The sequence below is a fragment of the Mus musculus genome, chromosome 7 (genome assembly GCF_000001635.26).
Source record: "Mus musculus strain C57BL/6J chromosome 7, GRCm38.p6 C57BL/6J".
NCBI lineage: Eukaryota > Metazoa > Chordata > Mammalia > Rodentia > Muridae > Mus > Mus musculus.
In genome coordinates, this window is record NC_000073.6 from 122,007,602 (window position 1) to 122,034,161 (window position 26,560).

The 26,560-nt window shown below is 46.7% G+C and overlaps 1 protein-coding gene across 1 annotated transcript in view; it reads right to left on the minus strand.

The window, feature by feature from the left end:
- Gga2 (golgi associated, gamma adaptin ear containing, ARF binding protein 2) overlaps nucleotides 1-13,597 on the minus strand; it is a 34,477-nt gene extending 20,880 nt beyond the window's left edge. The window contains exons 1-4 of the mRNA NM_028758.2: nucleotides 13,388-13,597; nucleotides 4,548-4,632; nucleotides 3,082-3,157; nucleotides 730-828 (exon numbers count right to left, since the gene is read on the minus strand). Coding sequence (NP_083034.1) covers nucleotides 730-828; nucleotides 3,082-3,157; nucleotides 4,548-4,632; nucleotides 13,388-13,487 — 360 coding nt within the window. The 5' untranslated portion in view covers nucleotides 13,488-13,597. The remainder of the gene's footprint in view (nucleotides 1-729; nucleotides 829-3,081; nucleotides 3,158-4,547; nucleotides 4,633-13,387) is intronic.
- Between the last annotated feature and the right edge of the window lie 12,963 nt (nucleotides 13,598-26,560).

The window sequence follows — 26,560 nt, forward strand, 5'->3', positions numbered from 1 at the left end:
GAGCACACACAGACGCTCGTTCCTATAGCCCAGTGGATCTCAACCTTCCTAATGCTGAGGCCCTTTAATACAGTCCTCAGCTCGCAGTGATCCCCAACCATAACACTGTTTCGTTGCTATCAGATACTTGTAATTTTGCTAGTGTTATGAATATAAATATCTAATAGGCGGATGGTCTTAGGTGAACCCTGTGAAGGGGTCATTTGACCCCCAAAGGAGTTGCAACCCACAAGTTGAGAGACCCACTGCTAAAGTCCCAGTAGCTAAGAGACCAAGGCAGGAGAACTGCCCCAAGTTTGAAGCCAGCCTGAGGTCAGGACTCAACTATAGGGTGCATGCTGGTGCCGGTGGCATGTGAGTGACATAGCTTAAGACCAATGTCAGGAATAAAGGTGCAGCAGACAAGGCAAAAGGCAGCCTGAAACTTAAGTCACACCTGGCTATCACTCCATCATCTCTCCTAGGAAACTCAGACCTCATGCTCCAGTCTCTCACCTCCCGCAGGCTGCACGGCCCACCGCAGATGATACCACTTTCAAGGAAAAAGAAACCTGCTAACACTGGAGGGACGGGGGTCAACTATGAATGTGACTCTTTCAGACACTGTCAAGGTGACGACAGCTTTTGGACAAAGGGCCCCTGCCCACCTGCCTCTCACCTGCAGGGTGATAAAGCCTGAAGGTGGGGCACAGGTGCAACACAGTGGACAGGCCATGTCCAGACACTCACCTTTGGGGACAATACTTTGATCAGCTCGTTCAGGAAGCGGAACTTGGCCACTTCACTGTGGAACTTCTCCCCACAGTGGTTCATGCATATCTCCAGCACCTGCAGACAAGGGTCCCGTGAGGGAAAGCCAGCACTCCGAGCTTGCCTCGAAGCTCGACAGGCTGACCTGGAGGCTTACAGGCCTCAGCTGCTGATGTGTAGAGTCATGGTTAACTTTCCCTCAAGTGCCCTGGCCTTTAGGAGAAAGCAAACCACACTGGGCTGGGCTGGCTGGGCTGGGCTCTGGCTCAGCTGGTAGTCTTTGATAGCATGCTTGAGGCCCTCGGTTCCGAGCAGCATACTGAGTGGGTGTGCACACCTGGAATCCCAGTACTAGGTAAGTAGGCAGCAGAATGAGTTGTTGAAATTTATCCTTAGATACTTTACAGAGTTCAAAGCTAGCCTGGGCTACATGAGCTGCTATATCAAAAGACATACAATAATGGGGCTGGAGATAGCATAGCAGTTAACACTGGCTGCCTTCCAGAGGACCTGAGCTCAACTCTCAGCACACACACTGTACTATACAACCATCTGTAACTCTCGTTCTAGGAGAGCTGACACCTTCTTCTGGCCTCCCTAGGCACCACCGTACACACATGTGATATACATACATACACGCACGCAGAAAAAACACTGATATGCATAAAATAAATAGTAAAACAAAAACAATGTCCAGATGTGGTGGTGCACACCTTTATCCTCAGCAGACCCTGGTGGATCTCTGAGTTCCAGGACAGCCTGGACCACCTAGTGAGTTCCAGGCCGGAAGGGGCTACACAGTGAGATCCTGTCTTAAAACAACAGCATCCTCAGTTTAGAAGTGCCATTTCTGGGTCCAGAGACGCTCAGTGGGGTGCTTAGATGACTCTCTGGGGAAGTGACACTGGCCCCAGTGTCTGTCCCACCCCAGCAATAGAAACCTGGCACATAGTGCCTAAGAACTGCTTGCTCCACCAGCCCTGGCATCCAAAGGCAAACTGGGACTGCATTCCTGAGCCCAAACTAGTTTCTCTTTTCCTTTTTCTTTCCCTTTTTTGGAGACAGGATCTCTCTATTATGTTCGCCCTAACTGTCCTGACCTCGATACTTAGACCAGGCTAATGTCAAACATTAAGATCAGCCTACCTCCCAAAAACTGAGATTTAAAAGGCATAAATCACCATGCCCAGCCCACAGTGATTTTTCTTTTTTTTTTTAAACAAATAAATTTTTTTAAAGATTTATTTATTATTATATCTAAGTACACTGTAGCTGTCTTCAGACACCCCAGAAGAGGGTGTCAGATCTCATTATGGATGGTCGTGAGCCACCATGTGGTTGTTGGGATTTGAACTCAGGACCTTCGGAAGAGCAGTTGGTGCTCTTAACCACTGAGCCATCTCTCCAGCCCATAATTTTTCAACATATCAAATAAGTCTGTTTTTGAGACAGAGCCTCATTTCAAAGCCCTGGCTGACCTAGAACTCTTTATCTTGCTCAGTCTAGTCTCAAGCATACAGCAATCCCTTTGCTCTGCCTCTGGAATGCTGGAATTACACAGGCCTCAACCACCACCAATTTTTCCCCAGGCTGATCTCTAACTAGGATCCTCCTGCCTTAACCTCCCAAGTGCTGGAATTACACAGCCAGCCCCCAACTTGTTTTAAAGATAGTAAGAGGCCTATTTTCAATTCTAGAAATAAGAAATACTACATTAGAAGAAGGGGGTGGTGCTAGAGAGAAGGTTCAGTGCTCCTCTTCCTGAAGACCCAGGTTCAATTCCCAGCACCCACATGGTGGTTTACAGCTTCGGGTACAGGGGGACCCTGCATCTTCTTGGGCCTCTATGGGCACCAGGCATGCATACAGTGCACATATTTACATGCAGGCAAAACACTCACACACATGAAAGTACACCTTTTTTTCTTTAAAGTGTTTCCACCAATATATACATATTCAAAGTATTCATATTAAAATCTAGACTTTCTGAGTTCTTTTGGGAATGGTAAAGTCCCAAAAACACTGGACCAAACTCAGGCTTAGCAACCTGGAGCAAGGCTTGCCCAGCCGCTGCCTGTGAGGACAATGCCCAATTGCTCCCCCAGCCCCATCTTCTGTGTTCCCTCTGTTGGTTGCCAGCCCTGATCCTAGCTGGGGAAGCAAATGGAAGTGAGTTCCTTTCCTTCTCCCACAGCAGGTTCCATGCTGTCTCAGTAACTCCCTGGGAAGTCCCCGAGCCTGTCGTCAATGCCTTGAAAGGAGAACTTGTCTGGTGACCTCAGTGTTCTTTCTGGAGTTGAATATGTGGGCTGAGTGGCCAGCCAAACTCACCGTCAGGGCATAAAGGGCTTCCTTCTCCTGTGGAGACTGAATCTTGTGGGCCAGTAGCCAGGGTGCATGTGTCGGGCTGAAGAAAAATCAAAACAGACCGGGATTCTGGGTGGGGTGAACAACCTAAGCAGTCTAGTGGCACACACTCACTCCATGCTATCCCTCTTTCAGAAAGGTGTCGCAAAGCAGAAGAGGGCACACCAGGCAGAGCGCAGGCACACACCCGTGAGACACTGAGGCCCTCCCACCCTAGCTCTGTCTAATAGTACTTGGTGCCAGCCTCTGCCCCGGCCTCGGCATACTCCCCTTGGCCACTCCCAGGACCCCTGGCCAGGCAGTCAGAGCTCAGAGCAGCACAGACCCCATCCATCCCATGACAACCACTTAGTGAACATTAGAGCAGGAGGAGTGAGAGCTTGACAAACAGCTGACTATGTGGCACCATGTAGGTCAACATCGGGTGAATGACTTGTTCTCATTCCCTTTGCAGGGGCTTTGGAAATGCATTCAACCAAACCTTGCTCTGAGGTGGAGACACGATTCAGGGGTAGAGCAAATGCTTAACATGCTTAAAGCCCTGAGTCCAGTGCCCATCACTGCAAAAAATGAAATGAAATAGAAGCCTTGCCCTCCTTTTCCTACATAAAATAGTGTATTTAAATCATAACAAATAGAGGGCTAGGAGACGGACCAGCAGTTGAACACATGGTATGAATGCAGAGGACCTTGGCTCAGTTCCGAGCACCTACACGGCAGCTCACAACCATCCTCAGAACTCCAGTCCAGGGATCTGATGTCTTCTAGTCTTTGTAGGCATCAGGCATGCATGCAGTACATTTACATACATACAGCACATACATTTAAATACACCTTTTTACATTTTTTAAATCATAGCTAATACATCAGTATTTTTTGACACTAGAAAACCTAGTTCCATTTGTGTTTTATAACATAACACAATTTACAAAAAAAAATGTTTTAGGGGGCTGGAAAGATGGCTCTGACTGTTCTTCCAGAGGTCCTGAGTTCAAATCCCAGCAGCCACAACCATCTGTAATAGGATCTGCTATCCTCTTCTGGTGTGTCTAAAAACAGCTAGATTGTACTTATAATAAATAAATAAATCTTTAAAAAAATGTCAGTCATGGCATAGCACGCCTTTAATCCCAACATTCAGGAGGCAGAGGCAGGAGAATCTCTGCGAGTTCAAGGCCAGCATGATCTACATACAGAGCCCTAGGACAGTCAGGACTACGTAGAAACAAATAAACAAAACACAAATAAAAAGGCAACTGCAATAAAAGAAGTTGGTTTTAAATATAATAATAACAATAATAATAGACACCATACCATAGAGGAAAGAAAAGAGTGAAATGAGCCCCAGCTACAGTCCCCGGAGTGGAGGCAGGGTCTGAGTTCTGCCTCCTGCCTCAAAGTCAAGTGTGTCTGTAAAGGAGCTTACTTACCCACTGGGGTCGGTGTTCACCTGCTCACAGAACTTCTGGATGGCTGACCAATCCTGCTCCGCCATGCTTGGGTCTGTGGCTTTGTCTGCCAAGGAATCGACAATAAAGTTAAAGAAAGCTTAACGAAAGAAACGTGTGCCTTCTGGATAGGCTGGGACGTTCTACGCTAGAGGTCAGAGAGGTGGACAGGCAGCTGCAAGGGGCAGGGATGATGTCTGTGTTGTTCACCATGGTCAAGTACCACACACCAGAAATGTTATGCCCTTACTGTAGATACGCTGGGTGCATAAATGAGAGAATTAATTGGCAAGCGCACCGCCATTTCTAGAGCCAAAGTTGGTCTGTGTGCCTTCTTGCCAGGGTCAGGATCACCCACCTGGCTTTGGCATGTGGTTGAATTGGGTAGCAGCCACCTTCCACAACAGCAAGACAATTGCCTGCTGCAGGAAGGCTTTGGTTTTGGTTCAAGCATTTCCTACAACATTCCTGGCCCTGGCTTGTCCACCCTTGTCCTGGCCATGAAGATCTGTTCTCAGGGGTGAAATCTGATGTCATTATTCCTCTCGCCTAGAGGTCTTTTCCTTCTCTCAGAGGCCTACTCTCTCTTCCAGCCTCCTCAGGGATCAGTGAGACAGCTCAGTGGGTAAAGGTGCTTGCCACCAGGCTCAACGACTTGAGTCGGCCCAATGGTGGAAGGAAAGAACTGACCCCAAAACCTGAGTTTCACTGTGTACTGTAGTTTGAGGCAAACACACACACACACACACACACACACCACTTAAAATATAATTTAATAAAATGTTTAGAAAGACTTATCAGAATTCCTACTGCAGAAAATTCCTCCCTCTCCCGCTGTGGTATCAAGTCTCCGCCCTACTGACTACAAGGGGCTCCATCCTCAACCTAAAGTCAACTTAGTGCTTTCCACAGTGGTCACATTCGTGTCATGAGGCGGTCATGTGAGACTCAAAGGGCTTATCTATGGACTTCACCCTAAACAAAGAGAACGTGACTTTTGTCAGCTCCCTCACCACAACGTCCCCTCACGCAGGACTCTGTCTGGCAGGACCCTAGCTGCCAATCACAGTTCAAACGCCACCCTTTCCTAGAGACTTGAGAGCTGGGGTGGAGTTCAGGTGTACAGCACTTGCCTAGGATAAAAGCCCTGGTTCCGACCCCGGTACCATAAAAGTAAAATTAAAAGAAAAAAGATGTCCTTCATCTTTTTCTCTCCCACCACACAAAATTGATGATACCCCTGAAACCTTCTCTCTTTCCTTTCTGACGGGGCCTCACTACTTTGCCTAGGCTGGATCCCAAGTCCCAGGCCTCAACTCCAACAGCAGGAGCAGGCTGCCATTTTCACAGCATCCCACTCCATCCACTGCTCTGTGGTGGTGATCTCTAAGTCTTCCCGAAATAATCACAGCCATCAATTAATGTCCTCAAACTCTCTGACTCTGATCCAATTATAAAATAAAGGAATATCGTATTTTCCTCGTGGGACTGACGGGTGATTTAGGGAGGGTGCGTCTAAAGTACCAGCACAAAGTGATCAATAATTACTTAATTCTCAATAGTCTCCACCTTTTCCCATAAAACCCAGCACGTGCCTTATTGTGCCTAAAGTGATTAAAACCCTTGAAGACAGATGCTACATCATTCCTCTAGTACTTAGCAGAGATATGAAACACAGACATTCCGGGACTAACCGTTAAGTGACTCCCCACTAAGGCTGCCCTAGTTAACTTTATTGATACCCCAAAATGTGCGAGTTGATGACCGGTGAGGTGGCTCAGCTGGTAAAGACACCTGCCGCCAAGCCTGGCAACCAAGGGCCCACATGGTGGAAGAAGAACTGAGTCCAGCACACACCCACACAAACATATACAAAAGTAAAATGTCCTAGGTGCTGGAGAGATGGCTCAGTGTTTAGGAGTGTGTGCTGCTCTTTCAGAGGACCTGAGTTCAATTCCCAGCACCCATATTAGGAGGCTCACACGTACCTGAAACTCCAGTTTCAGGGGATTTAACGCTATCTTCTGGCTTCCTGTGGTACTTACAGTGGCATACCCACACAGAGGCATAATTTAAAAATAAAAAATAATAATAAAGTGTAATAACTTTTTAAATTGTAAGACTTGGAGCTGAAGGGATGACTTGGTGGTTAAGAGCCTGTGGTGAATCCAGAGGACCCTAGTTCATGGGTTCCCAACACCCATGTTGGGCCACTCATAACTACCCCGAAGTCCAGAAGCCAGGGATCTCGGTACCCTTTTTTGGCCTCCTCTAGCACCAGCACTAACTTGTACAAACACACATACCCAAAACGTAAAAAGAAAAATAAATCTTAAAAGACTAAGCCAAGTTGCCTAGTTATTCTAAGTCGGGACCATCTGGAGCTATTTCAATAAATCATTTAACACAGTGATTCTCGGACTCGGTGCCTGGATCACCGAAGAGTGATTGATTCGCCATTTAAGTTTCAGCTTCAGAACACAAGGTCAGCGGTGACACCTCAGAGGAATTTAGACCTGGAAGGAAAGAAAGGACTAGCAGAGCCAGCCCAGTGTTCAGAATCCAGCCTCCCCCTTCCTCCCTGTCTGTAGGGTACCTGGGGACGAAAGGGGTTCCACCAAGGCAGAGAGTTAGAAAGTTCCCAAACCCTTAACGAGGGAAGCAACCAAGGCGCCACAAGACCTAAGAGCTTGCGTCTTTATCTGCTAGATGCTGGGTGAGGACTCATTCAAGGGTTGCTATGACCCCCAAACTGCTGTCACCTCTATTGTGTCTTTCTCTGGCTGCTAGCTAAACAAGACACCATGCCAAAGTCCTCGGAAGGACGGACAGCAAGCAGTGTTATCGTTTTACCCTTTACAGCTGAGGAGACTCTGTTCCAGGCACAGAGCAAGAAAACTGTACAAACAAAAGTTAGGCACCAGGTCAGCCTAGCCAAGTCCTGGTGGGAAGGTTTGGATTCTTGACATAGGTGGGGCAGGGTCCCAGGAGAAGTTTGACTCCCCCGAGGCAGGAATGAAGTAATTATCACCTTCACTTGCCCAGGCCCCAGAACACTGCTGCACAGATAAGCACTTAAAGACAGAGTGAATCATCTATCTGCCGTGCGGGGCTGGCCTAGCTGCCCGGCCCAAGGCTGCCGCCAGAGGGTGGCAATTTTAGTTCTGATCCACGCTGGCCTCTGAACACATAATCCCTGACCGTCTAAGCTATTTCAGAGGTCTCAGGCAGCCACAGAGAAAATGACCCCCAGGGGACCCGGCAACTGGGTCTGACTGGTGAGAACAGCTGCCAGGATCTGTCTGACACAAATCTGAATCAGATAGGAGCTGGGAGGGGGAGCAAAAGGGTAACAGCCAGCAAGACCCTCCCTCCAAGGACCCCTTCTTTGTTTGTGACTGTCACAGTCCTCAGGGCAGTGAGAATGGACATCCAGGCTCCTTACTGAGGCTGACCTTAGAAGGGACAAGCAGAATCCAAGAAATAACAACGTTGTAACCTATTTGCTTTACAAAAGGTGTTCCTAAGATTTACTGCAAGCCTGTTCCTGCTCTGCCCTGGGTCAAAGGTATTAGGACCGCAGCGGAAGAGTCCAGCTGCCGGAGAAATGGCTCCCGGAGTGACCAGTGGAGAAGCCAAATGATCTCAGCCAGCTGCCAACCAATCGCCAGGGTCATTCTGAGGGTGCTGGGTCATGATGTCAGAGTGTGATGGCAAGGAGGAGCCTGGAGGTTGGACCAGCTGCCCCCTCGGGAGCCCAGTTCAATTCTCCAGCAGTGCTGACTTCACGAGGGCAACAAACCGAGGCCCTACAGCCCATCAATTATCCACTACAGCCTACGGGGGAACCTGCCAGGACCTGCCTGAAGGCTGTAAGCTGGCCTGCAGGCCAGGAGAGCAGCTCAGCTCTAGATTTCGAAATCTAAGTAGACTGCAATCCAGAGCTCCAGGGGTGGAGTACAAGTGGGGTAGGAAGGATGACAAGCAAGACAGGAAGACACCTAGGAGGCAAGTCCAGGTGGAAGGGAGAATGAGGCGAGCCGCTTACCACTTCATTTTACTAGACCAGAGTTCGAATCCACAGTCAGAGACTAAAGTGACCACACACCCTGAAAAACAGCCCAATCCTGGAAACATTTGAAGACGCCCCTCCGCCAGCCTCCACAGGGAGACAGCTAACTGGATTACACTACACTCATACTAGCGCTCAACATTCTTCATTAGCAAGACAGAGGGCAATGCTATATAGGCAGTCACATGGAACAGTGATAAATAACACTAGCTGACACGGTGTTAATTTGAATCCCAGCTCTCAAGAGGCTGAGACAGGAGGATTGCCACAAGTTCAAGACCACCCTGCGTTAAATACCCGGCCAGCCCAGGTTGCATAGCAAGACCATGTAAAAACCAAACACCAAATAAACAAACCCCAGGCAGGAGAGATGGTTGGGTATATAAAGGCCCTTGCCACCAGTTCCCCAGGACCTACATGGTAGAGGGACCGGTGTGTATACAAATAAAAAAACACAATAAAAAGAATTCTCTGTGTAGCCCTGGCTGTCCTGGAACTCAGTGTAGACCAGGCTGGCCTCAAACTCAGAGATCCACCTGCCTCTGCCTCTTGAGTGCTGGGATGAAAGGCATGCACCACCCAGCTTTTTGGGGGGCATAGCTGTTGTCTTTGTATGTTTCGGTAACAGCTTCCTCATGCTGCTTTGGGGAACTATCCCTTCTCAAACCAAAGTCTAAAGTTCACCTAGGACTCATCACTGCCCTCTTCCACCCCTCTGGTCTGGTAATCTTCCTATGACATCCTCTTGGTCATCCAGATCTCAAGACCACAGTCTAAGCCATCAGGTCCACAGACAGAGCAGTTACTTTTGAAAGTCATGGTGAAATGAGACATTTCTGCAGTGAATGAGGCAGGGAGCAGAGGCCTGAGCAAATCCAAGAAACAAAAGCTCAGTGGCAGGACGGAGCAGTATGGGGTTAGGCCCGCTCCCACTCTGAGCCTTTCTTTCTTTCTATCTGGGTTTCAGCCTCTGTAACTGACATCTTAGGCCTGAATGTGGTAGGCTATGCTATGCATTACTGGACATTTAAGTTCATCTTAGCCTCCACCCATTAGATGCCAATTATACAGCCGACCTTGCCAGTCCTGACACCTCAAGGTGCCTCCAGACATGCCCAGCTTCTCAGGATGTGGGGACAATCAGAAGCCCCCTCTGCTTGTCTAACCCCATTCCCCCTCTCAGTTGGGATGTTGACTGCTCTTCAGAAATGTGTATAGCAGGGGCTGGGGACTTGGCTAGTGCTTATTGCACAGGTGTGACTGCCTGAATTCAGATCCCCAGCAACCACATAAAAAGGCAGGCACGACTACACACATCTGTAATCTCAGGAGCAGAGGGCAGAGACAGGCAGATCTCAGGGGCTCACCCCGGTTAGCCCGACAAGGCAAACCATGTGCATATGTAGGGACAAGAGCTGGAGCAGTTCGTGGCATGGTCAGGCAGGTGTGTCACTGAGCAGCAGGATGTAGCATGGGTCTAGACAAGATGGAAACAAAGCCACTGGCAGATGTTAACCTCTACCTTCTCCTTAGAGTTGTTGGCAGGATAAAAATGTTAATACATTTTTATAAAAGTGGATTGTTTTATTGTTGTTGTTTGTTAGATGGGGTTTCTTTGTACAGCCCTGGCTGATTTGGAACTCCCTCTGTAGACCAGGCTGGCTTCGAACTCAGAGATCAGTCTGCCTCTTGGTTCCCAAATTGAGAATTAAAAGCCTGTGTGCCACCACACTCAGCTACTACGCAATTTTATAAAATTCTTAAAATAGTGCCTTTTTATAATGTATAGTAAGTGCCTGATAAACTGAATTATGGAAAGAAAGAAAGAAAGAAAGAAAGAAAGAAAGAAAGAAAGAAAGAAAGAAGGCTCAGAGTGGGAGCGGGCCTAACCCCATACTGCTCCGTCCTGCCACTGAGCTTTTGTTTCTTGGATTTGCTCAGGCCTCTGCTCCCTGCCTCATTCACTGCAGAAATGTCTCATTTCACCATGACTTTCAAAAGTTACTCTTCTGTGCTGGCCCGCTGTGCACCTGGGCTTCATGTTTTGATTTTCTTCCTGCACTCCTGAACTTCCTTCCCCACCTTCCTCAAGCCCTAGGCAGTGAAAGGAACCTACTAGTTTGCATGTGCAACCACCTTTATCTCCTTCCCCAGGCAAGCACCCAGGCAAGCAGCTCTCCCCCTCTGCAGGCCACACCCTGACCCGACAACTTCCCATTCAGACTCCTCTCCTTGGGGCTCTAAAAGCCCCTGCACAGTGACTAAACACAGGCCTTAGAATCCAACAAGGGGAGTTCCCCTTAGGAGCTACATAGAGGGCTCAAGTGCCCTCTCCATTATTCTCAAAGCCTCACTGGATGTCCCCGCCTTCCTCTCACAGCCAAGCACAGGAAAAGGACCTTTTTCACTCCCTCCCTACAGACTGTCCCACTGTCCTCCAACATACCTCTTAGAAAGTAGTTGCCACCTTTGAAAAACTCAAGGGATGCTACAATCAAAGGTTACTTCTAGGGGGGTGGTGATACACACTTTTGCTCCCAGCACTAGGGAAGCAGAAGCAGGCAGATCTCTGTGAGTTCCAGGTCAGCCTCGTCTAGGGTGAATTCCGGACAGCCGGGGCTGCAGAGAAACCCAAGTCCTTGCAAAGCCTCGGTTGCAGACAGGCTCTTAAATATCCACTAGCAGCTGCTGGCTCTTACGCTACCCACCTCACACTTCTGCACCCAACCCCAATCCAAGCCTGCTGTTCGCCACCACTTCACAAGCCTTCTGTTTCCACCATTTTCCTCAAAGGCCAGATTCCCCTCCCTCCAGTCTCCATTTTGAAGCAGCTATTGGCCACACCCCCCTCCGTGGTTCTTCCCAGAACAGCTTTCCCTGTCTACTTCTGAACCTTTGGGATACTCTAGTCCCATCTGCCTGGGAAATACCTCCTTGTTCCAGCTCCAACGCTCTGTTCTACACACCCACGGAAGACTGGCTCTCAAAACCACCCCTCTAGCTCCTACCCTCCCTGGATGCTCAGAGCTCTTCCTAACTGCCTGGCAAGAACTTCGAACTTCATGACACAACTGCTCCTCCACACAGGTGGGGGCGGAGTGGGGAAGCATCTACCACAATTACTTTTGATCCCCGAAACCAAGGATCCTTCGTACACTCATCTCCTGAGTCCATCTATGTACAGGGAAGGAAGACTATATGGGTGATGGTAGTCCTTTCTGGGTTTTGTTTAATGTTTTGTTGTTGTTGTTGTTTGGTTTTTGTCTGTATGGTTGGTTTTGTTTTGTTTTGTTTTTTCCCAGACAGGATCTTACTATGTAGCTCTAGCTGTCCTGAAACTCACTACGTAGGCCAGGCTGGCTTCTCCCTCACAACTGCTGGAATTGGACTAGTGTGCACTGCTACAGTCTGGCTCCAGGTCTTTAATTAAAGTAATGTGCATGCACGTGTGCTTACATTAAACCCTGCTGATGGGTTCAGATAATCCTTTCGACTCCTGATCCCCACTCCCTTCATTCCTATTGTAACCACCATCACCCCACCCCACCCCACCCCAGCTATCTAAAGACCTTATATATCTACTCCAAGTCTGAAGTCTCACCCTCAACCAACTCACCAGGTGGAACTGCATGTGGTGCTTTCAGTAGAAGCGAAGCTGTCTCCAACAGCTTCTCCTACATGTTGAAATAGAAAGCTATAGGCCTGCAATGACTCAGAAGATAAAGGTGCCTGTGACCAAGCCTTGTGGCCTGAGTTCGAGCCCTGGAACCCACAGAAGAGCCTAAGGAGAGAAACGACACCCTGACCCCTTCCCCAGTTGTTCTCTGTTCTCCACGAGCCAGGAGCAGCACGCCCCACCCCAAATACACAACATGTAATAAAAATGTTTAAATAATGCAGTCCCTTCTGCGGCGCTCACGCGTCTTACTTCATTAGCAAATTAGTCTGAGGTCTCTTTTCTGGATTCTCTGAGCTTTAAGCTTTGCACTCCTGGCCAACAGGCCTACTCGCTCCCAGAATGTTGTACATTCTCATCCTGAGTTTTTGCAGTTTCCTGTCTGGAATATGGCCTCCTCCATTGTCCACACACTGTATACCAGCTATGACAAGCCCCAGGTAAACAAAACAGCCCCTAACTACGTTCAACAAGCGCCCCTCCTCCAGCTTCTGTTGAGAAGGTGCTGTTCTGGTAGCCAGTAGCCAATGAACATGTCTTTGTGAGCAATGTCCCAGTGTTACCATCTCAGTGCACCCAGCACGTAGTGGAGCCCACCCAAGGGGTGGATTCTTTATTCTCTCTGAACCTCAATTCCTCAGATAAAGAGAGAACCTTTAGAACCGCACCCCCAGAGATCACCGTTAAGCTAAGACAAGGAACAATTAAGTCTGGCCAGAGTAAATATGCACCGAGGCATAAAAGCTGGTTTTGCTCTTAAAGGTAGCAGCCACTTAAGCTCTTAGACTCAATGATCTGCAAAAAAGCTGCATCGCCCGCACGGGTTAGTAAACCCAGGTACTCTCGGTCCTGCGACCAGACTAACAATGGCTGAAACGCTTTCTGCACAGTGCTTGGCACAAGAGATCGCTAAGCATTCGCGCTCCAGCTGTTAAGTGGTGCCGCCCGGCCACTGAGCCATGGCGTGGTCTGAGGTCCCCAGAATCCCCTGGGTGAGTCTAGAGGCCCCCTCCCGCCGCGGAGGACAACCAGGGCGGCGGGAAGCAGGATCACGTGTGGCGCGATGCTACTCACTGAGCCACAGCTCCAGCGCCGCCGCTGCCCCAGGGCCGCCCTCCGCCGACTCGGTCCCTGCCGGGGATCCGGTCCCCGCTGCCACTGCCGTCGCTGCCATCTGCCCAGCCCAGCGCTGCGGCCGCAGTCACTCCTGCCCAAAAGCTGCAGCCACCGCCGCCGCCTAGCCTTCGCTCCAGCTGCCGACGCGGCAGACACTGAGAGGCACGTGACGGGGCGGGCCCTATTGGACACGCCCATTTCTGGGCCCTGTCCCGCCCCCACGCACCTCCTCCCGGCCACCTCCAACTCACGAGGTCTTTTTTTTTTTTTTTTTTTTTTTTTTTTGTGCAAGACCACTTGAAAGGTCAAAAGCCAAGCTAGTTAGGTATTGATTGTCCCCTCTTCTTCAGAAGCAGGGTTCCCAGAAAAGATACTGGACGCCTGGCTAAATCTGAATTTCAGATAAAGAATCATTCTTTCAGCATTTTTATTAGGGTCTTCTCCGAGTATGTATCTTCCATTCGGGTTTCTGACACACTTTTTTTTGATGACACATTGCATCATAATTCATAAAACAGTTATTTTTATGAAAAGATACTTTTCTCAAAAAAACAGGTCAGAGGCAGGCGGATCTCTGAGTTTGAGGCCAGCCTGGTCTACAAAATGAGTTCCAGGACAGTCAAGGCTACACAGAGAAACCCTGTCTCGAACACCCATCCCCCCCCAAAAAAAAGAAATAAAAAACAGGTCGTGATTCTCATACCCTAAAAAGTGAACACATTAATTATATATAAACATACCTTTTTCTAACTGTTTTGAGTTAAGGTCTCATGTAACCAGCTGGCTTTGATCACTGCATAGCTGAGGAGGACCCAGAATTCTTGGTCATCCTGCCACTGTGGTACAAACTTGATTACAAGAATGTACTACCAGTACAGCTTTGTTGTTATGGTTTTTGTTTTTGCTTTTGAGAAAGGGTTTCTCATACTCATTAGTCCAAGATGGCCTTTGAATGATAAAAGCTAAGATCCTAAAAACCTGTAGTAAAATCCTTTTGCCTCAACCTCCCAAAAGCTGGAACTACAGGTGTGAGCTACCATGCCAGCCTAACATGAAATATTTTCCTTTATTTAACTCTTGAACTTAAATGAAGGAATCAAGTAGATGTTGTATTAATATGTCCACAAGAAAAGCCAAAGAGAAAAATCTATGTAAAAATAAAGGACTGTTGAGACAAACATGCAAATGGGCATAAGACTGGCTCCAGCCAGTGGAGAAAGAGGTCTGTCCAGTGGACAGGATTAATATGCATGTCTAGAGGCCAGCATAATTTTGCCATTGCTGTCAATGATCTACTACTAACAACTCTGCTAAGACTGAAGGAGGCCTTAGCCTGGAAGGCAGTCAAGACTGCGCACGAGGTCCCTCTGAAGCACCAGATCCTTCCACACTGTCCCTATCATTCCCCACCCTCAATGTCACACCCCAGTACATACACACACACACACACACACAGAAGGATTTTAATTTGCATAGACCTGGACCACCAGCATACCAAATGGGGCTTGGCATACCAGTAAGTATCTGTTGAATGGACACATAAATAGTGGGGACAGTCAGGGGTAACTCTAGGACTTTAGGCATATCATAATCCCAAATGTACAAACATTTTTTTAAGTTTTTATTTGTATGTGTGTTTTGCCTGCATATATATCTATGCACCACATGCAAGCCTGGAGCCTGAAGAGGCCAGAGAGTGTGTCAGATTCCCTGCAACTGGAATTGTAGACAGTCCTGAGCTGCCATGTGGGTGCTAGGAATTGAACCTGGGTCCTCCAAAAGAGCAATACATACTCTTGACCACTGAGCAACCTCTACAGCCCTACTTTTAATCTTTTAAACACTATGCATATGTATGTGCATATGTGTGATATGCATGTCGGTACAGGCACACGCATGCCACAGTGTGCTTATGGAGCACAGAGAACAGTTTTATCGAATTGGTTTTCTCCTCCCACCCTTAGGTGCCTTCTCAAGATGGAAGTCATATCATTATGCTTATATGGCAATCACTTTTACCTGCGGAGCCCGTGAGAGGGCTGCAAATATTTATGTTTAAATAGACATTTGCTGTCATGGCCATGACGGTACACACTTGTAAATGGAGCACTCAGGAGACTGAAGCAAGATTGTGAGTCAGACTGTACAGTGAGACCCTGTATCAAATAAGTACTATGAACAAGTACTAAGTACAAAGAAGCTGTTCATAGTAGTTGTTACCTATAGTCACAGCACTAGGAAGGATGAGACAGGAGGATCCTGAGTTTGAGGCTAACCTAGGCCTACATCAGTGAGACCCCATATCAAGAAAAACAAGGGCTGGTGAGATGGCTCAGGGGGTAAGAGCACTGACTGCTCTTCAGAAGGTCCTGAGTTCAAATCCCAACAACCACATGGTGGCTCACAACCACCCGTAATGAGCTCTGTCGCTCTCTTCTGGTGAGTCAGTGTACTTATGTATCCAGAGTGAGCAGGGCCTACCGAAGAGAGCAGAGGTCCTAAAAATTCCATTCTCAACAACCACATGAAGGCTCAGACCCATCTGTATAGCTACAATGTACTCACATACATAAAATAAATGAATCAATCTTTAAAAAACAAACAAACAAACAAACAAACAAGAACACTTGGTGTGATGTACTTAGTTTCTAACTAACCCTGTCCACATACCTGACACGCTGGTATCCTTAACAATCTTGAACACCATGAAGCTACACATGTGCATGTGTGACAAGAAACTGCTCTCTGCGTGCAGGCTCTACGCTAATCCAGTTCTTTTGACAACTCAAGCTGCTGCAATAAAGCCCCACTTGCTGGTGTCTGAGACAATGGGCATCCATTTCTCCCCTTTGACTGGAAGCTTGGTGATACCAAGGTGCCAGAAGGTCCCACCTCTGTCGTCAGAGTGTCTGGAGAAGGCCCCCTCTTGCTACAGATGTTCTGGATCCTTCCTGTGGTTTGACCTCACTTGTGGAGAAGAGACAGAAAACAGCCAGCCCTCTAGTCCTGTTTGCTCGGTCTCTGAGTTTTGAGATAGGATCTTAACTCTCCCTGGCAAGCTTCTGTCCCTCCCCAGGGCAGGAACTACAGGCTTGAGGCACTACAGCCTCAGCAGAGCCCTCTGTTTATAAAGACATCAATCTCTCACCAAGAGAACCTTGGTGATCTCTCATCAATCAAGGGAACCTTGCCCCTCAGACCCTCACATAAATCTGGTCGCCTTACAGGGCCCTGCCTCTAAGATCACAATGGGGGTTGGGCCTTCAGGCACAGGCAAAGGGTGGTGGTCAATTTCATTACATTACCCAGGTAAGGAAAATTTTATTCTTTGATAAAATTGTGTTGTTAGAATATCCATCTATGTTACCTGACTTGGGTCTTTTGGGAATCCTTTCACATCTCTGCAAACTGTTGATAATTGAAAACAATGGTAAATTATTCTTATTCATAGACTTGCAAATGAATACTGTCCAGGCAACACACAATCCCCTTCGTGTGGAAAAACCAGTTCTACAGCCATTTGCATATTTATTTCAATATTTTCAGTCTAGAGACTGTTCTTTGGATTCTCCTTTGAAGTAGTTTTAAAATCTCACCAGTTTCTTCATCATTTTTTAGAGACAGGGTTTCTGTAGCCTAGGCTAGACTCAAACTTGACCTGTAATGGAGGATGGGATCCTAAGGGACACTACCAGGCCTGGTTTGTATATAGTGCTGGGATTGAACAGAGGGCTTTGTGCATGGTGGTCAAGCACTGTGCCAGCCGAGCCCCAGCCCCCTTTATTATTCTTAACAGTTCATCTCTTAAAAATTCTAGAACTCTTGATCCCAGCACCTGGAGGCAGAGACAGGAAGATCTCTGTGAGTTCAAGACCAGCCTAATCTACATGAGTTCCAGAATAACCAGAGCTACTAGGGAGACCTGAAGAAAGAAAGAAAGAAAGAAAGAAAGAAAGAAAGAGAGAGAGAGAGAGAGAGAGAGAGAGAGAGAGAGAGAGAGAGAAAGAGAGAGAGAGAGAGAGAGAGGAAGGGAAGGGAAGGGAAGGGAAGGGAAGGGAAGGGAAGGGAAGGGAAGGGAAGGGAAGGGAAGGGAAGGGAAGGGAAGGGATTCTAGATAGTGGTGGTACATACCGTTATTCCCAGCACTCAGGAGACAGAAGGTGGTAGATCTCTGAGTTCACAGCCAGTCTGGTCTACTGAGAGAGTTTAAGGACAGCCAAGACTAGACAGAGAAACCTTATCTCAAAAAACTAAAAGAGGGGGCTGGAGAGATGGCTCAGTGGTTAAGAGCACCGACTGCTCTTCTGAAGGTCCTGAGTTCAAATCCCAGCAACGACATGATGGCTCACAGCCATCGGTAATGAGATCTGACACCCTCTGCTGGTGCATCTGAAGATAGCTACAGTGTACTTATTTACAATAATAAATAAATCTTTAAAACAAACAAACAAAAAAAAACAAAGAAAGGGAAGGTCTAGGGCTGAGAATTTAGCTCAGTAATGGAGTGTTTGCCTAGCATGCATAAGATCCTGGCTTCAAGCTCCAGCAAACAAAACAGAGGCAGCATTAGCAAGGCTCTCAGGGAAGGGCTCCTTAATGTCCAAGGCTAGCACAATTTGAGCAGCAAAATAAAAGGCAGGCTTAGTGTTGCATGGCTTTGGTCCCAGCACTTGACAAGCAGAGGCAGGCAAAGCTCTAAATTCAAGGCCAGTAGTCTCCATAGAGAGAGCCCAGGCCAGGCAAGGATACCAAGAGAGACTTTATCTCAAGTCGGAAAAAACAAAGTTACAGTTAACCTTTAGAATAATATAAATATGCACACGTCGATATTGATCTGAACAGCTGAGTGCATGGGAGGCGGTGACTTACTTCTCTTGAAGAGACTTCCATAAAATTCCTCTAATTTCTGCAACCACACCCCTCAAGAAGGCAAATAGCAGCTGTCTTCCAAAGAGTACTGGCTCTTTTTCTACCACCCTTCTCTACCCCTATTCCACCCTTCCAACCCCCAGCACTAGATAGGAGAGAAAGAAGGCTAGAGAGGAAAGGGGATGTCTGCATCATTAGACTACTTCCTGCTGATTAGTGATGTCGAGTTCCTTGGGGCAACTTTGATCTTTGCTGGCAAGATATCTAATTTCATCTTCTTGTCTCCTTTTGGTAGATTATTCAACAAACCTCAGTGAACCTCAACAAACCATAACAAACCATAGGCAACCAGCAGCTCCCCTACCAGGGCTCTAGCATTTCTATATCCTCTGAAAAATCCCCAGAATTCCAAACATCACACACTGGCAAAACCACCACTCCCTTGCTAGAGCACGGGGCAAATCATAGTCAGTTGCTGTGGGCAATCAGAAGCAGTCCCATATCCCACACTTGGGATTAAAATGAAAATCCACCCCTGGGGGCTGGCAAGATGGCTCAGCAGGTAAGAGCATTGATTGTTCTTCTGAAGGTCCTGAGTTCAAATCCCAGCAACCACATGGTGGCTCAAAAACACCTGCAATGAGATCTGACGCCCTCTTCTGGCTCGTCTGAAGACAGCTACAGTGTACCTATTTATAACAATAAATAAATTTTAAAAAGAAAAGAAAATCCATCCTTATTTTTAAAAAAAGTAAAATTCTCGGGGGCTGGAGAGATGGCTCAGAGGTTAAGAGCACTGACTGTTCTTCTAGAGATCCTGAGTTCAATTCCCAGCAACCACATGGTGGCTCACAACCATCTGTAATGGGATGTGACACCCTCTTCTGGTGTGTTTGAAGACAGGGACTGTGTACTCATATAATAGAGTAAATAATTCTAATTTAAAAAAAAAACAACAACCAAAATTCTCACTACATACCAGAGCTCTGTAAAAGGATAAGGTAATTAGGTAATAGCATTAGAGGTTAGTTTACATCAGACTCCTGCATAGATAAGGTAATTAGGTAATTGTATTAGTGGTTGGTTTACATCAGACTCCTGCATAAAGGACAAGCATCTGGGAACATTGTAAAGAGGTCAATTAAATATAAGTAGATATAAATATAAACAGAAAGTGTCTTGCTTCCACATATGATAAACCCTGTATGTTTATTTTCAAGATTGACAACACTAGCTGAGCAGAATATATTAAGTAAGATACAATTTTTGCTTAGAAACAATTTGATAAGGTAAATTTCTTCAAAAATTGGGACTATTACCTTAAATGGCCATATCTAATATTTGCGAACATGACAATACATATTTCTGCTAATATCAAACAGTTGTATCTATATTCTAAGAGACAATTTAATTATAAGTTGTATTTCCCAAAAAGAGATGATTTGTAATTTTCAGTGTAAAAAGTGTGCCCCCAGAGCTGGCCCTGCCTACCATGCTGTGGCGGTTGAGGGAGAGATGTTTTCCCCTTATCCTCTGTTCCCCACATATGGCAGACTGGGGAGCTGCCTCGGAGGTCATGAGAGCAGGAGGGTTAGCCTAGCCCGTCAGAGAGCAGGCCCTACACCTCAATTGGTAGAGCTGCTATGGGTGCCAGCCCTGAGGGCATGAGAACAGGAGAGCTGCCCCTGCCTCTTGCTGGCTTCACCCCAGGACAGTGCTTAAGAGCTTGCCCTGGTGGTGTGGATGTGGAAGAGCTGGTGGGCTGACTAGCTCAGCTACCACCTAAGCCCAGGTCCAGGGCTTTGAGTTGGCCCACCTCAACATCCACCCCATCTATAAACTGCTGGAGCTCGTGAAGGGGCCAGTCCTACAGATCCACAGCTTCAGGATCTCCATGACACCAGGCAACAACAGGGTAACCTAGAGGAGTCCTGACAAGAATCCAATATTAATAGTGTAGCAGGAGCCAGAGGCCTCCAACCAGACTAATGACTCATTGTAATGAACATTTTCAAGTAAAGAAGTGTGGACAAAAATGTATATATACCATGTAACAGACTGGGACACTGCAGCTTGCACGAGAGAGGGGTGTTTTTTCTTTTCTTTTCTTTTCTTTTCTTTTCTTTTCTTTTCTTTTCTTTTCTTTCTTTCTTGTCTGTTTGTTTGTTTGTTTTTTGAGACAGGGCTTCTCTGTGTAGTCCTGGCTGTCCTGGAACTCACTCTGTAGACCAGGCTGGCCTCAAACTCAGAAATCCGCCTGACTCTGCCTCCCAAGTGCTGTGATTACTCTTTTTCCTTCCTTCCTTCCTTCCTTCCTTCCTTCCTTCCTTCCTTCCTTCCTTCCTTCCTTCCTCTCTCTCTCTTTCTCTCTCTCTCTCTCTCTTTCTTTCTTTCTTCCTTTTTTTCTTTTTTCTTTTGCAAGGGTGGAGGGCAGGTACAAAGGGAGAGGGAGATGAGTGGGATTGGGGTGCCCAATGTGAACGTCACAAAGAATCAATAAAAAGTTAAAAAAAAAATACCGCCAGAGACAGGCTCTGCCTTGCCAAGAGCAAATGATTCACTTTACGAAGGTTTCTAAAATGAACTCTGTTATCAGAAATTTTACTCCTGCCCATGAATAAATCCCTAGGTCACTGCATACTGACAGCAGTCACCATATTTCTTAGAGTCATTCTATTTAAAAATAGATTGGTTGAAAAGCAAGATAACCAACCACATTAAATGGGCTTTTCACTTTTTTTTTTTCTTTTGAGACTGGGTTTCTTTGTAGTTTGTCCTGAAACTCACTTTGTAGACCAGGCTGGCCTCAAGCTCAGAGATCTTTCTGCCTCTGCCCCTGTCTCTTTCTCTGCCTGAGTGCTGGGACTGAAGTCGTGTATAGCACCTCCTCCTAGGAGCTTTTGGAACTTCTTAGAAAAACATAAGCATCACTGCCAAAGCCTGTAGACTCCCTGTAGATGGCAAGGTAAGACTGTACCAATTAGCCCTGAGGCTCTCTATCCGACAAAGACCGGATTATATTCTCAAAGCACCACAGATGAGCCCAGGTTGCAGAATCTCCTCTGCCTAAGTCATCTGGTCCTTGAAAAATCTAAGGGCTTATGGGTTAAGGAATATCACTTAATACAAACATTTGTTGACTATACAGATTTAAAAAAAAAAAAAGCCAACAACTCTCAAAGACAGCACTTGGGTATTCTGAATAACTTTCCAAGCTGTGAGTTTGATGTCTGCATATCTGGCATCCTCCTTTAACGAAGGTACATGATGGTTAGAGTATAGAGTGTGTACTATAAACCCTGAAATTGGCTTTGCTAAGAGGAATAACTGAATGCCAAGTAAAGAGCATGAGCAATTGAATGAGAGGAACTTATAAAAGCATCAATGGACCGACCTCCTCCATAACGCCTGCCTGCTATCCCTCAAACTGTCTAGCTTGTGAAAACACGAAAACAAAAAACCAAAAGCATTCTGAGTCTGGCCCTGTGGAGACAAGCCTGGGGCACTCTAATGTGGTGTCATGGGGCGAGGGGTCTATCAGTAAAAACCAGGGAGCTGGGTGTGGTGACATGACACATGCCTGCAATCCCAGCACCAAGGCATCTGGATCGGGGCTTCCCAGCTAGCCTGGGTGCCAGGGTCTCACTCTTACAAAAACAAACAAAAAGGTAAAACCAAAGGAATCTAAACAAATAGACTTCGGCTAATAAAATGTACAATGCTGGTTCATTCCTTGTGACAAATATAGCACACTATGATGTAAATAACAGGAAACAGGGCTGCGTATGGGAAAGTGAGTGCCTGGGATGTGTGAGACCTTCCATTTTCTTCCCAACACAAATACTGATGCTAATAATGGGAAATCAATCGAGAGGAAGCCAGGTGTGTAGCACATGTTCCTCCAGCAGTCTGGAAACTGAGGCAGGACAATTATTCAAGGGCAGACCTGTCTCAAAATAACCATAGGACAAACTGATGCTGGAAATACAGGCAGGCGCTCAGAATTATCTTTCCATTTCTGTTCTGTTTTGTTCTGTGAAGCAGGATCTTGCTAAGTAGCTAAACTGGCCTCCCTCACACCTGCAATCCTCTTCTCTTGGCTTCCTGGAATTACAGCCCCACCCCCACCCCAATTTTCAGACAGTGTAACCCAGGCTGGCCCCAACTTCATTGTGACCCTTCTAAGCTGCTGGTGTGACAGGGCTGTCCCATTACATACAGCTCAGGTCTCTATTTCTTTTTTCTTTCTCTCTCTCTCTCTTTTTTTTTTTTTTTTTAGGTTTTTTTGAAACAGGGTTTCTCTGAATAGCCCTGGCTGTCCTGGAACTCACTCTGTAGACCAGGCTGGCCTCGAACTCAGAAATTTGCCTGCCTCTGCCTCCCAAGTGCTGGGATTAAAGGCCAGGTCTATATTTCTTTTGAATTTTTACTATTACTGCTATGTGTGTGCATGAACACCTGTTGCCCAAGTTGATCAGAAGAAGCCATCAGATTCCCTAGAACTGGAGTTACACATAGCTGTGAGCCATCCTATGGGAGCTGAGAAACAAACCTGTCCTCTGCAAGAGCAGCAAGACTCATAACTGTTGAGCCATCTTTCTAGTCCTAGTGTTTTTATTTTTAAAAGCTTAACAGCTGGGTGTGGTGGTGTACACTTTTAATCCCAGCATTCAGGAGGCAGAGGCAGAAGCAGAGAATCTCTGTGAGTTAGAGGCCAGCCTAGTCTACATAGCCGGCTAAGATAAATGGGACTACACAGAGAGACCCTGTCTCAAAACAAACCAAAAACAATTGGTAACAATTGTCAACCATTAAGGGTAACAGTGGATGTGGTGTTGAGCGCATACCTATTAATTCCAACACTTGCAAGGAAGTAGGAAAAGAGAGAGGTCAAGGCTCCCTTGGGCTACATAGAAGCCCTGTCTCAGAAATGTATAATAAATAAAGGTACAAACCTTTGTGGGTGGCACACCCATAGTTAAGGTCCTGTCTTATTTTCCCTCAACAGCCTCAGGCTTAACAGAATCTGGCACCCAATGTTTGTTCCATAAATGAATGAGGACAAGATCAGACCAACCCAGCCAAAGGAGGTGAGGTGTTTCTCCAGACAGGAAAAGTTTTGTCGGGGCTAGGGCTCTGCTAGGAGCTGACTTTCCTGGTTTAGAGTGACTGGCTGGCACCCTAACAATTTGCCCAGATCTGAAGGTAAAGGTGGAAATTCCAAGATCATTATAAAATGCCTAATCTGTTCTGCTGTCTAAATTTAAAAACCTGCCAGTCATGTTCATCTCACATACCTATTAACAAAAATAGTAACCACAAATGATCTGAAGCTCCCAGGCACTGCACACCATATTCTAACTAAACATAATGACTCACCTCAATTGCCACTCGTGACATCTGATCCAGTTAGATGATGTGTCTAGGGCTTTTCTGTTTATTTTTAATTTTATATGTATGGGTGTTTTGCCTGCACGCATGTCTGTGTCTGTTCAGAGGCCAGAAGAGGGCACTCAGTCCTCTGGAACTAGAGTTCCAGATGGTTGTGAGCTGCCAGGTGGGTGCTGGGAATTGAACCTGAGTTCTCTGGAAGAGCAGCCAGTGCTCCTAACTACTGCATCTTCTCTCCAGTCCCTCTCTTTTTTCTCTAGCTGCTTCTTCTTCTTCTTCTTCTTTCTTTCTTCTTTCTTTCTTTCTTTCTTTCTTTCTTTCTTTCTTCTTCCTCCTTGCACCTTCTTCCCCCTTCTTCCTTTCTTCTTCTTCTTCCTCTTCTTCTCCTTCCTCCTCTTTCTTCTTCCTTCTTCTTCTTTCTTTCTTTCTTTCTTTCTTTCTTTCTTTCTTTCTTTCCTTCCTTTCTTCTTCCTCCTTGCCCCTTCTTCCTTTCTTCTTCTTCTTCCTCTCCTTCTCCTTCCTCTTCCTCCTCCTCCTCCTTCTTCTTCTTCACCTCCCAGGCATGTGCCACCAAGGCCTAGTGAGTAAGGTTGATTACTGCCAGCCTGGGCATGGTGGGATCAACAGATGCTTTCCTGCATACTAGACAAGCTCCCCCAGCCTTTGTCTGGGCCTTCACTCACGTGCCTTTGGATCACCTGCTCCTAGTGGGTGCTTACTGACCACCTACTGGGTTTACAGTTGCATTCTCAGAACTGGTTATACAGTACTAGACAAGGCAGATGAGCCTCCTGCATTTGTGGGTCTCACAATCGGACCCACAATGTGGCTGCAGAACTAATTACTCACAGTCATTTCCATAATGAATTCCAACTGGGTACTACAGAAAACCAGGTGAAGATTTACAAGGAGGCCTTCAATCAGTGGCTTCCTGTTGACATTGGAGTTTTGATCAGACATAGGAGTTAAGAATGAGGAGTCAAGGTGGGGGTGGACAGCATGCGAAATGGCAGGAAGGAAGCAGGAGTGCCCAAGAGTCTAAGAAAGGCTCATGTGTCCAAAGACCAGAGGAAAAGAGGCTGGGGCACGCCAGGAATAAGGAGGTCAGGAAAGCAGACAGGCAGATCTATCAGGCCCTTAGATGTCTGAGTTATGGTTTTCTGTTTCAGTGTGCAGTTTATTCATATATTGTACAACTATTAGCAAACACTTCAATGGTTAATCTCATGTTAAGGGCCATAGTAGCTAGTTAGAAGTTTCTGGGTGTGTCTGTGAGGGTGTTTCTTGAAGGGAATAGAACTGGAATTGGGAGACTTAAGAAAGTCAGATGGCTGTTCCCTATGTGAGTGGGCTCATTTAATCTGCCAAGGGACCTTAGAGAAAAATGTGGAGTTTAATTTTTCTAGGTAGCTTGAGCTAGGACACTGTCTTCTGCTATGGGTGCTTCCTATTCCCAGGTCTTGTAAGCTCCAACATGGGCTTGTGGGTGGGAGACAGTTTGACCTCAGCTATGTAATGACATGAGTTACTGCATGTCTTAGGGTTTCTATTACTTCAGCAAAACACCATGACCAAAATGCAAGGTAGGGAGGAAAGTCCATATTGCTGTTCACCATCAATGGAAGGGCAGGAATTCAAGCAGATGCAGAGACTACGGGGGGATGCTGCTTACTTGTTTGCTCAGACTGCTTTCTTATAGACTCCAGGACTACCAGACAGGGGATGGCACCACCCACAATGGGCTGCTCCCCCACCCCGCCCACTGATCACTGAGAAGATGCCATGCAGCTGGATCTCGTGGAGGCATTTCCTCAACTGAGGATCCTTTCTGTGATGACTCTAGCTTGTGTCAAGTTGACACACAAAACCAGCCAGAACACTACCTTATACCAAGTTTCTTTTTAGATACATGTCCACCTGATTCTGTTTCTCTGAGAACTCTAATACGGGCCCTCCTAGGCCACGATGAGAAAACTCAGTTGTGTCTCACCAAACCTATCTCATGCATGTCCAATTAGTACCCTGGAGCTGTGCTCTAATCTCTCCACAGCTTGCTGCCAAGGATAACCTTCCCAAAGCAAAACTGATCATGTCATTTCTCTGCTTTAAACATGTCAAGGCTTCTCACCTACCCCAGAACTCACCCACATCCTTGTCTTCACTAAACCAACCCGTCTTAGTTCAGGAGCAGACCCAGCTGAGCAGACCCTATTCCATCTCTGAGTCTGACTGATGTATGGGAATGCTCTCTTCTCTAGCACTGATGGGCACAAAAATAGGAAGTTGAGTTGGGGGAGGATGCCTGTAGACGTGGCTTTGCTTTCAGAACAGAGCCATAAAAAACCACTCTCCCCAGCAGATGAGAATAAGTGGCAGCTGGTGAGGGGAGGCTGCTGCAGATCTAGGGCCAGGAGAGCAGCAGTGGAAGGACCCTGGGCCCTTGCTGATGTCACTAAGCCAACAGTCCCGCAGCCTAGTTTACCACTGAACTTTCAGCTATGCTGGGGGTGGGGGGGGGGGGAAGAGATCTTGTTGAAGCAGGTTAGAACCTGGATTTGTGTATCTAAAAGCTAGTACACAGATATAATTTCCTTGATGAGCCCTGAAGTTTGAAGTTATAACTCAGCTCTCCCTACAGATTGAACCATCCCTCCTAGCCATACTTCACTTTGGTCTTTCACAAAGTCATTCTCTTCCAGGTATCAGGACTCAAATCAAGCCATGTGCATAAGGTCAGACAGCTATCTACAACAGATCTTGCAAGGGAGAATTTTTTCCTGGATAGGAGGAAGTGATGTTGGGAGACTGTTCAGATTTAACACAGTTAAGTCAGCTGATGATGGTTTCTTTTGAAAGAACTGGTCTGACAGA